This window comes from Amphiura filiformis, chromosome 11, assembly GCF_039555335.1.
Source record: "Amphiura filiformis chromosome 11, Afil_fr2py, whole genome shotgun sequence".
Lineage (NCBI taxonomy): Eukaryota > Metazoa > Echinodermata > Ophiuroidea > Amphilepidida > Amphiuridae > Amphiura > Amphiura filiformis.
The window spans coordinates 17237019-17248859 of NC_092638.1; the positions used below are offsets into that span (position 1 = coordinate 17237019).

The window sequence follows — 11841 nt, forward strand, 5'->3', positions numbered from 1 at the left end:
TCAGATTTTTAGTCAGGTCAGAATTTGTGTGTAGGACGAGCTAGGGAGGAAGTATACCTTGTGGGCATGGTGTGCATTTTGCTAAAACACTAACCCCTGCAGTGCACAGTATGCCTGGGGTAAAGTATGATAAGAAAGTCCACTATCTAGCAATTCAAATGTCAAATAGATTTTCACAAAGTGATGATGGTAAATAATTATTTTGAAAACATAGACTTAAAAACTTTGGAAAGAAATAGAAATTTTTGGAAGATTTTTACAATTTTACATTCACTAACTATGGACGCCAAAGGACTTGAAACAAGTCTATGCGAGAATTAGAAAGGGATCGACTCGGTGCTCCTACTCAAAAGTAGGAACTTCCACAGTCCACTACGGAGACGATGGTTCCGCCCAGGTTGGATTTTTTAGGCTTACTTACAATATAATATTGATTGTACTGTTTGTACTTGTATCTTTGTACATGTACCAATTAGTTGCGATATTAATTTAATAGTGATCATGCGTGATCCTATCATCCTCTTTATGTAATTTTTCAGTAAATATCCACGAAAAACATTAAAGGAGTATTTCGTGATCCTCGACCTATAATGTGTGGAATAGGGAGACATGAAGTCCATGTACAAAGACCAGAATTACATTTCAAATGTACACCAAGGTATTCTTCCCCAACTATTTCACTTACCATGTCACTGTTGCCCTAAACATCTTTGAAATAAGCTTCCTTGGTTGTATTATGTCTCTGGAAATTTATTGGTCCAAATTTGTAGTCAATATCCTGAAATTATGTGTCCTGCTTGTAAGCTACACCATGCTTCAAATGGTGTTGATCAAATCTAGCTCTCAAAATGTCTGACAAAACAATCCCTAACTTTTGACCTTTCATAAAGACATGTGTTATTCTACCAATACCACACAGAACAGAGACTGTGACTATGAGGTTGATGACACATCAGCAGTTGTTCAAGCATGTGCTAACATGTGCAGGTGCATGGGTGAATGAACATGTGGACTCTCAACCAGTCTCTTGTTCAGCATGAATTGGGCTATTTACTACATGACAGTGTTATCAAGGCCTTGTGCATGTGTCTAAGGTCTGATTTTGGGTCATGTTGTGAACATATACAATGGACATGTACAGCTGAATTTGTCATGTGGATATTTAGACTTTTATCAATAAAGTAAGTACAAATTGGGGATCATATTTTTCAGATATGGAATAAGGACTTTGAGTGCATTTTAAAAGTGGTGTGTGTGTGGGAATTTTTATAACTGGTGCAGTTATCAGGTTCTGAAATATACACTCTTTGACAGCTCTCTCCGTGCCTGTTTGAATGCCTGGTTATACCATGTACCCATACACTAGGTATGGGTACATGAGACCAGGTATAATCCTAGGCATCCTCTTTTTATGACATTTTTCATCCATGAAAAAAGCCTATTCCCAAATTTTCAGTTGATTCCGATTTTGCGTTTGCGAGTTATGCATGATTATGTGTATTACACTGCTCCATAGACAATGCGTTGTAATTTCGTTCTGGTGCACCAGAACGAATAGCTCATTCACGTACATGACGTAGCGTTTTCGTTGTCCCACTGGCCTACTACAACGCTACGTATTATAGTATTCTGTCGGTCCGTGCCACGTCACTTCCGGTTGATGATGCGACTCAAATTTGAGTGAAAACAAGTTCTTGGTTCGATTTTTTTCTTGATGAATTCTGTCATTGGTGTTGTGTATATTTCGATCGCAAATAGTCAGTGGAATCAAACAATTTTTAAGTTTTCAGAGTGGAAGTTACTTACTTGATTTATCGTTTTATATAATGACAAACCGACAATTAAAGTCCATGGTCGAGTGTTGTTTTTTTCCGAAATTGACGATGTTGCCACTCCAGTCTGGAGTGACTAGTCTCCTTCACAGCTGGTTTATGTCGTTCATTACAAACCGTGAGCTACGTGAAGCTTGGGCCCAAGACTAGAGATAGCCCGGATGTTGGACCGACAGAATAGGCCAATACCGGGGCAGCGCCGCAGGTTTTTTATGTGCGTAAACGTAGATTGCCTGGCGATCGGAGTGTTATCGTCAGAGCACCTCGGACTACAGAACAAAATTCAAATTTCACGATATCTTTGCAAAACGAATTAATCTGCAAGAAATATTTTTAACGTAAACATTATGTAGCCAGAGGTTTCCAGTGATATAAAAATCTCAACTTTTTTTGGGAAAAGTGGGGGGTTGAGGCTGTGGTCTGACTACAACAGCACGCCAAACCCTTCTGTCCTGCATGGCCGTTCCCAAATCCATAACATCCAGTCCAGTGTCCTGTTTCAATACATCCACGTATATTAGAGGGGGTCTACCAGGTTTTCTGTTTCCATGTTTTGGTGTCCAATGGATCAGCTTAGCTACAGGTTCATTTTTGCTTCTGTATGCGTACCCAGCGAAACGTGTCCTCTCTCTGATCTTCTGTGAAAGTAGGGGCTTGATGAAATGAAATTCAACAGTATTGGAGCTCTAGTGAACTAAACATTGAGCTAAATTATAGGCTGTGGAATTAAAAAGATTAAGAATTTTTCAAAATTTGAACGAAAGACCTACAATTGTCACGAATTTGAGGCTCAAAGAACTGAAGCATGATTCAAGCCTTAAGGCACAACATCTTTTTTGGTCCTATGTCGTTATCGATGGCACCTTTTATCGTACCCTGAACATTTGTACAGTGCATTCGCTTTTTATTTCAATGACTAACAATAACAATATACAACTGTTATTTATTACGTTGATGCAATTTATTACATCTCCAGGGAGTGATGTTAAAAATGTTAATAGTTTTATAGGACCAAATTCGAGGTGGTGCCTAAGGAACTGCCGGAGAGCCTGAAAAGGGCACCCTCGACCACTGCACATACACGTAACACCTTTGCATGTGAGTTCAGGGGTGGAATTTTGGCGGGAGTCCGAGAGTCGACTCTCTCAGAGACTCCCGTAAAAGTCCTATTGCGAGAGTCCATGTGGACTCGCGCTGGAAATGATCGGCTCAGCGAACTTAAGTTTAAGTTCAACTTAAGTTTAAGCAAAATATAAAGGAAAAGTCGCCAAAGATGCAATGACATTATGGAAGTGAGAGTACGATGACACATATATATTAAAAACTTAACTTTGTTAGTTTAGTTAGTTTGTTAGTTTGAATGCATTTTATGTAGGCCTACATATAATACCTTTTGGACTCCCGCAAGATTGTACAACGAGAATCCATTTACGGAAATCCATGGACTCTCGCAAAACTCTCTTGCGAGAATCCACTTGGACTCCTGTGGCACTTTACGAAATTCCACCCCTGGCCCCTCCGGGATTAGAGAGGGCCTATCTACCAGAACAATAATTTTTTGAGGCATTATTATATATGCTAAATACTTGTGATTTTTTTTGATGTGTTTAACAGTTGAAACGTCAGCGTTCAGATGCTAAATCTGTAAAGATGGTGCAAAAAATCGAAAGACCCCCTACACGTATATCATTGGGGAAATCATCTCCTAGATGGTATGAACAAAAAGAACTGTTTGATGCCAAGTTTTGTGAAGGGAACAGTTTGCCATATGGCGTGGTAATGTTTCCTGAAATGCCCGATGGACAACAACCAATTCAATCCAAAACATCACAGGTTCCACCATCGGAATTCTTGACGCATCTCCTTGATATTCATGCCAAATTCTGCTCCATGTGTAGAGGGTGAGTTATTGTTTTTCAATGTTTATATAACTACATGTAGAGCTAATACCCGTATGCGTAAATGATTATTAAGCTCAATACATGCGCATATTTTTGGGGGCCTTTGGGGGCCAAAATGAAGGGGCGGCGGAAGACGGGTTGCAAAAACAGGGGCGGCAAAAACGAAGGTGGCGGCAAAAAGAATTAGTAAATAAAAAAGGGCGGAAAAATTTGATAAAGCATAAAAAAATTAGAAAAAATGGTACTATACATCAAAATGTGCTGGGGCGCTAGCGCCTGAAACCCCCCCTTTTTTTTTTTTGCTCTTCACTTTTCAAACGACCGATACAAAAATTGGGTCAATTTTTTTGGGCTGTTGAGGAAGGGGCGGCAAAATTGAATTTTCTTCAGCCCCCAGGGTTGGGGCGGCCACGGTACGCCACTGCAATATGCCCGTATGCATAACAGCAACATAGCATGAACCCATAACCTTTATCCTCTGTTTGATGACCTTTGACCTTGGTTGACATTAATTAATTAATTAATGTATTTATTTAACTGACTATTTCTTTCTTCATTTTTAAGGGTTAATGCAATCACCAGCTCAAAATGGTATAGGCCTAATCATAGAGACTTTTTAATTTATTAAGCCCGATTCCTCCGATTTATTTTACCAATTTTAAGCCCAAATGACCAATCCAGCTGATAGGATACTGTTTCATACCGTTGACCCCATATAACCATTGACCCCAGACAGGGTTCGATTTAGAAAATAAAATTTACATGCACAACTCTGATTTTTTCCTCAAAAAGGGTTGAATAACACAAAATTTTGCATGCACAGGCAAAATTCTACATGCACAGAGCCAAAGTTACATGCATTTGTGCATGTAAAACCCCTCTAAATCGAACCCTGACCCCAGATGACCTGTTGGATGACCAAATTTTCAGTCGATTCCGATTTTGCGTTTGCGAGTCATGCATGATTTATGTGTATTACACTGCTCCATAGGCCAGTGTTGTAATTTCGTTCTGATACGTAATTTCGTTCTGATACCAGAACGAAATTCAAATTTGACGATATTTTTGCCAAACGAATTAATCTGCAAGAATATTTTGGTATATAAACATACGTAGCCAGAGGTATCCAGTGGTATAAAAATCTCCATTTTTTTTGAAAAAAGTGGGGGGATGAGGTTGTGGATCACGAAATGCCCTTTGAAAAGGACATTTCGTGATCTACAGCATTCATCCGCCACTTTTCTCCAAAAAAGTTGAGATTTTTATACCACTGGAAACCTCTGGCTTCAAAATGTGAATGCAAAAAATTTCTTGCAAATTTATTTGTTTAGCGAAAATATTGTGAATTTTGAATTACATTCTGGTACACCAGCATGAAATTACAACACATTGTCTATACAGCAATGTAATACACATAATCATGCATAATTCGCAAAATCAGAATCGGCTGAAATGTTTGGATTAAGCTTCTTTCGTGGATATCTACTGAAAAATGTCATAAAAAGAGGATGCTAAGATCACAAAATACTCCTTTAATTTTTGAAAACTTTCATGGTTTTAGGGGCATAAATTATTTTACCCAAATGCTAACTTCGACCCTAACCCGTAATTACCCTAACCTGCCCTAATTATGATGCCTAATCCTATCTATACCCTAACCTGAGAGTACTAAGTGAAGAGAGGGGCTACTTCAATCGCAAAAGTGAGGATAGATTGAGCTCAGGACCTTGTGGAAGAGCATAGACAGTGTATAAGTCTGTCCGCCATGCCCAAAAGTGACTCGCAATAGGTAATTATATTAATGAGCTATAATAAGACATAGGCCATGAAAATGCGGCATTATGACTTACACATGTATCTCATGACGTATTAATAATGATTGACAGCGATGCATAGTTCATTGGGTGGAGCCATTATGCCCATATTTTAGGCTGTTGTTATGCAGATATCCTGTTCTGAGAGCGGTACAAAAAGGTGACTATTAGGCCTGATTATACCTAGAGGGATGGCACAGTTCACTACCTTCACTGCTTGTCATGTAAACAGACCGTGACCTAACCGCTGGTATAAGAGACTGTTAAACAATTTCTGTCCTCCAAATCGGTATAGGCAGTTTATAATGAGTATCGCTAGCCTGTCCTAACCCAAAATGTTTTTAAAATATATACAAAATGAGTTATGCCCTAAAAACTGAGAATTGCCTGCACACATCATTTAGAATTCTGCATGTAAAAATTGGCCCATCTGCATGACCTTTGTGCTTTATACAGCTGAAGCTATAATTTTCCATCCACAGGTTTGAAAATTTTCAACGTTTTAGCTGATTTGAGCATTTTTTGTTATTGTCTTCAGTGTTTTTCAGGCTATTTTGGAATCAAACACACAGAAAATTGTAATGTAGTGTTTTTTTCCCAAGACCAGTTTTCATGAATGCATCCATGTGTCCTTTTTTTTTTTCATTATATGCAGAAATGAAAATGCAAAAATGCAGGTTGACTTTCCTACATCAGTCACCACGAAGTCTGATGAAACAGTATCCAGGTCCTCATCTAAGAGAGCCACACCAGTGAACCAAGAGGTACACATACCAGATAGGATAAACCCAGCCAACCCTGCAGAAGACATACGTGTACATGACCCTTGCTTCAGTCCAGTAGGACTTAATCAGAAAGTAGTAACAATAGACTGCTCACAGCTTGAAGACAGTGAGTATAATTTTAGTCGAGTAGATGCCCTTTTTTCTTTTCCCTTCAAATTATTTTGACTTTTTTTATAAAAAGAAATATAAAGTTACTCAATGTGAACAACCATGTCCCAGCACATCCCTTTTTAAAGGGATTTTTATTTCTTTACCCTTTTAGTGTAAATTTGCATAATGAGTAACATTTTCTTGTTTCACGTTGATGCCTAACATGCTGAGGTCAAAAATGACAGGTGCCCAGTGAGCATCCTTGAGCAATAAAAGAAATATGAGGTCAAATGTTATACAGAGGTCAAACATTTCTCAGGTTTGGTTAAAAGCTATTCCAAAATATTCCTCAGGTCACAAGGACTCGGAATATAATATAGTTTGTCACACAAATCAGTCTGGAGTTCTTAGGTCTAAGGTTGAAATTTGGGCTACATGAGGGTCAAGCACATAAAGCTTATCCAATTTTGATCAAAATGGTCTCAAAATGTCGTCTTGTTATTATATAATATTTCAGAAAAAGAAGGGTTTTCACTATGTGTGTGCGCCGTGCGACATTGCGTTACCAAAATACGTCAACATCAATTAGACTCAACAGGCAGCAACTCCTTTTTGTGTGTTACCATGATACCGAAACATCATAGATGGTACAAAATATTTTGTTTTCTAAATGATTGCAATATTACAAACATTTTGAGACCATTTTCATAAAAATTGGGTAACTTTTCTGTATTTGACCGCTATATGGATGGAGCCCAAATTCCAACCAAGTTTGACCTTTTGCCAATAACTCTTTTTATGCAACTTTTATATAACTGGCATAACTTGTAAATCCCTTCCACAACTTATAAGTTCCCCTCTAATACTTTTTAAAATAAGTCGAAAAATATTTTACGAAATATAACAATGTAAAAAGATATGTACATTGTATAGCCCTATTTGTTTTACCCCTGTGGACCAATTTATAGCGTCACACATCATTGCGTTCAGTCACAATGGTTAATTGTGTAAGAAAAGAGGTTGTTTTAAAAGTTGCACCTGAGTCCATAGCAGTCGGGTTTCTTTAACAATCACATGAATAGGCCTGGCCTACTGTATTGTTTGAGATCTGACTCCTATGGACTCAGATGCCACTTTTAACACTGTTTAAAACGGTCTCTTTTTTTTACATAATGAACCATTGTGAATGAACGCAATGACGTGCGACGCTATAATTTGGTCCATATGTGTAAAACAAATAAGGCTACTATAACTTTTTATACGTTTGCATTTCGTCAAATATTTTTCGATTTATTTTTAAAAGTATTTAGGGGGGAACTTGTGGACCCTATATATCTCAGTCTCTATCCCCCGGGGCTCTATCCTGTCTCTCTCATTCTCACTTCCTTGTTTCTTACAAAACACACACAGTGGCTCGGAACCGCCGGGGCCTGGGGGGGCCCGGCCCCCTCAATAATTTTGGTGGGGGGGGCCCAAGTACCCTAGAGCCCCCCAATAATCTGAGGTAAAATTCATAATTTTCGGTAAAATTCATAAATTTTCGGGTAAAATTCATAATTTTCAGGTCAAATTCATAAATTTTCAGGTAAAATTCATAATTTTAGGGTCAGATTCATAATTTTAAGGTAAAATTCATTATTTTAGGGTATAATACAAAATGTAAGGTACAATTCATGTCTCGGAGAAGGCCACAAATTTTGGGCCCCCCCAATATTCTAAATCTTCCGGAGCCTCTGACACATGCAGAGATTGTATTCATGTACAGTTTTACACAAATCATTTTCACTTTTCAGAACCAGTAGGTATTAGTAGCTTGCTCCCAACTTCAAAGAAAGAATTGACATCGACACCATTCAAGAGGAGGCAACCAACGCTGTACCTGCACTAGCATCATCAGGACCTGCTGAAAAGAAGTCCAGGTAGGTGCAGAGTGCAGTATTTATGTTTACCCCTGGGGTGATGATTTCTCAAAATAGTCTGCCAAAAAAAAATTGCTTTTTTTTCAGATTTTTTCAAAATGAAGCCCCAATTTAAGCCATTTGGTGCATTATAATTTATAGACTATAATGTTGTGCTTGCTCGAAGTCAACAACATTGTGCTTGTGACTTTATGATTAAAGTTGCCAAACTGTGGGGCGACATTAGACATTGAACCCTTGCTATGATTGATGCCCTTGCAACCAAGTCATCAGAATTCAAATTGCCCTATTTGAGAGAATCATAAAAAACACATTTTCCACCCAAATAATCTTTAACTTTATCATTATTTTATCCATTATATTTATATTATAAATGAAAGCTCATATTACTCAATTCATCCTTTGCCGGCACATTCCTTGTTAAACAGATTTTTATTCTTACCTTGTTTTATTATATGAAGAGCTTGTTTACAAACACATATTTCTGATTTACCTGTGCGATATTGCAATGGATTGTTATGCTATAGGTATAGTAATTGCATTTGGATGCACCATTATAAAGCAAACAGTGCATGGATGCACAGTAATAATAATTTGTGAGGCCTTTGGTTCCCAAATGAAAACAATAGTCTCTGTGTTGTTAGCAGCACTGTTGTGGTAAATAATGGCTTGTTGATGGTACAATTTTGTTGCCAATGTCAAACTTGTCAAAGTAATTGTTATTGTATCCAGGTGGTGTATGACATGCAGTCCCTAAATTCAGTAAATTTTCATCGTCAACCGTGTAATTGAATGGGATTATTTTGAAATTTTAAATCGCTTGAAATATCACAAACAAATAGGCCTATGTTGATAAATAATATAAATACAAGCTAAAACCGTTGGGGTTCGATAATGAACCCCACAAAACTAACCGAGTATATGGAAAATGCCATACGGCCGGGCGGTTTCACGAGTTGTCGGGCGCGATCATGTCATCCGCCGCCTGATTGTATCCACAAGTAAATGAGAAACATGTGGTTGTGGACTTAACATGGTTTGGAAACAAGCTCTTCATATGTTGTAGTTTTTGATCGAGCCATTTGATCCCTCCTGGCTACGGGCTGCCGTTTGTTGATATTCAAAGTCATTTCTTTTGTTTTGTTCTTGCAGAATCATGGTGAATATTTCAACTCATTGGGTGGACCGTTTACCAAGTCATACATGCAAGTATTGCAGGCAAAGATTCTATTATGATACTAGTAGATATTTGCTTCATTTAAGGCACCATGAACATTGGATACATCAGTACAGGAGTGGGTCTTTCCAACAGGCAGTATACCAAGGTAGATACTGTGATAGTGTCTCACAAGCAAGTTCTAAGACCTTACATGAAAGGAGTGCTCATACCAAAGAGAAACCCTTCCAATGTAAATACTGTGTGAAGAGTTTCTCACAATCAAGTACGAAGACTGTACATGAAAGAATTCATACCAAAGAGAAACCGTACCAATGTCGATACTGTGATAGGAGTTTCTCATCATCAGGTGGCAAGATTGCACATGAAAGGATTCATACCAAAGAGAAACCTTTCATGTGTAAATACTGTATGAAAAGTTTCTCTGCATCAAGTGACAAGATTGTACATGAAAGGATTCATACCAAAGAGAAGCCTTACCAATGTAAATATTGCAACAAGAGTTTCTCACGGGCAGATGGGAAGACTAAACATGAAAGGATTCATACCAAAGAGAAGCCTTACCAGTGTAAATATTGCAACAAGGGTTTCACATGGGTAGCTAACAAGAATTTACATGAAAGGACTCATACCAAAGAGAAGCCTTTTCAGTGTAGATACTGTGGTAAGAGTTTCTCATCATCAAGTGACAAGAATGTACATGAAAGGAGTATTCATACCAAAGAGAAGCCTTACCAGTGTAAATATTGCAACAAGAGTTTCTCACAAACGTCTAACAAGAATTTACATGAAAGGACTCACACTAAAGAGAAACCATACCAATGTAAATACTGTGTTAAGAGTTTCTCATCATCAAGTGGCAAGACGAAACATGAAAGGATTCATACAAAAGAGAAACCCTTCCATTGTAAATACTGTGCGAAGTGTTTCTCATTTTTAAGTAACAAGAATGTACATGAAAAAATTCATAGCAAAGAGAAGCCTTTACCAATGTGAATATTGCAACAACAGCTTCTCACAGGCAGGTATGAAGACTAAACATGAAATGATTCATCAACGAGAAACCTTACAAATGTAGATACTGTGAAATAAGTTTCTCACAGGCAAGTTAAGACTTTACATGAACGGAATGCTGAAACAAAAGAGACATTTCCATTATAAATACTGTGTGAAGAGTTTCTTATCAAGTAACACGATTGTATATCAGGCCTTGTCTTTTGAAAATTGCTGGCGAGTGACAAATCACTCTCCTCAAAACTTACCAGGTGAGCTGTAAGCGAATGATTTTAATCACTTGTATTATTATTACACCAAATGTAGGCTAGTGATAAAAAGCTCTCCTCAGCTTCATTTTAGGCGAGTGATCACGTACCAAAGAGAAGCCATACCAATGTAAAGATTGCAATAAGAGCTTCTCATGGGCAGGTCGGAAGACTAAACATGAAAGGACGTATACCAAAGAGAAATCTGACCAATACAAATACTATGATAGGAGTTTCTTATAGGCAAGTGTTACGACGTTGCATAAAAAGAATGTGCATATCAAAGAGAAACTTTCCAGTGTACTGCAGAGAAACTTACAAAGAGTTGAGTTTTCCGGTATTTTGTTACTCTAAATGTCTGCACTTTTTGTCCATTTTCAGCCTGCTTTGAAGTCCAAATTCACACATTTTTCTGCAAAGCAAATTCAGGCCACTTACATCTTTGCATACAAATGCATGTACTGTGTTTGGTGTTTCTCACAGACAAGTGCCAAGACTAGATATGGAAGGATGCATACCAATTAATGCATGAAACCTTTCCAGTGTAGTTACTGTTTGAAGAATTCTGCATCATCAAGTGAGATAAATAAAATGATGTCCTCCAGGAAGCCTCCATGGGGCTATATGCATGATGATACAACGTAAACAGGTGATAGATATGAATGGTTGTGGAATATCAAGCTAGAGACCTGTCCCTCTGTCATCTTAGAAATGTCCTCCAACATGGCTGCCATTTCAACAGTTACAAATTTATACTGTTCTGGTATATATTGCATACAAACAGGGTCTATAGATTAGTTGACTTCTGAAGTCATTGCCTGGCTGTGGCAGTATGCGCACGCATCATCACAATTTCCTTTGTTTTTTGCCTGGCAGTATGTGTGTGCATCATATTTTGTTCAGGGCATGTGCTTTTAAACATTCCGCCACATCACAATAAGGCGATTGAACAGTGTAGTGGTTGTATGCTGTTCGCTGAAGCATATCGATATACCGGTCCCTTGCCTTTGTTGTCAACTCATCTATAGGAGATACAAATTAAAACATTCAAAGCACCTCAA

General features: G+C 38.0%; 1 protein-coding gene across 1 annotated transcript; it reads left to right on the top strand.

Moving 5' to 3' along the window:
- The first annotated feature begins 330 nt into the window (after nt 1–330).
- On the top strand, nt 331–11102 carry LOC140164456 (uncharacterized). The gene is made up of 5 exons (XM_072187739.1): nt 331–397; nt 3447–3733; nt 6203–6438; nt 8216–8341; nt 9494–11102. Exons 2-4 carry the CDS (start codon nt 3483–3485, stop codon nt 8308–8310), a joined length of 582 nt encoding a protein of 193 aa, XP_072043840.1. The 5' UTR covers nt 331–397; nt 3447–3482; the 3' UTR covers nt 8311–8341; nt 9494–11102.
- Nucleotides 11103–11841: the final 739 nt, after the last annotated feature.

What these genes read in the sequence shown, in the direction of transcription:
- LOC140164456 (XM_072187739.1), top strand. Translation starts at nt 3,483, where the DNA reads ATGGTGCAAAAAATCGAAAGACCCCCTACACGTATATCATTGGGGAAA. An exon ending in TTCTGCTCCATGTGTAGAGG is followed by an intron (nt 3,734 to 6,202) that starts GTGAGTTATTGT and finishes CATTATATGCAG; the next exon opens with AAATGAAAATGCAAAAATGC. An exon ending in CTGCTCACAGCTTGAAGACA is followed by an intron (nt 6,439 to 8,215) that starts GTGAGTATAATT and finishes TTCACTTTTCAG; the next exon opens with AACCAGTAGGTATTAGTAGC.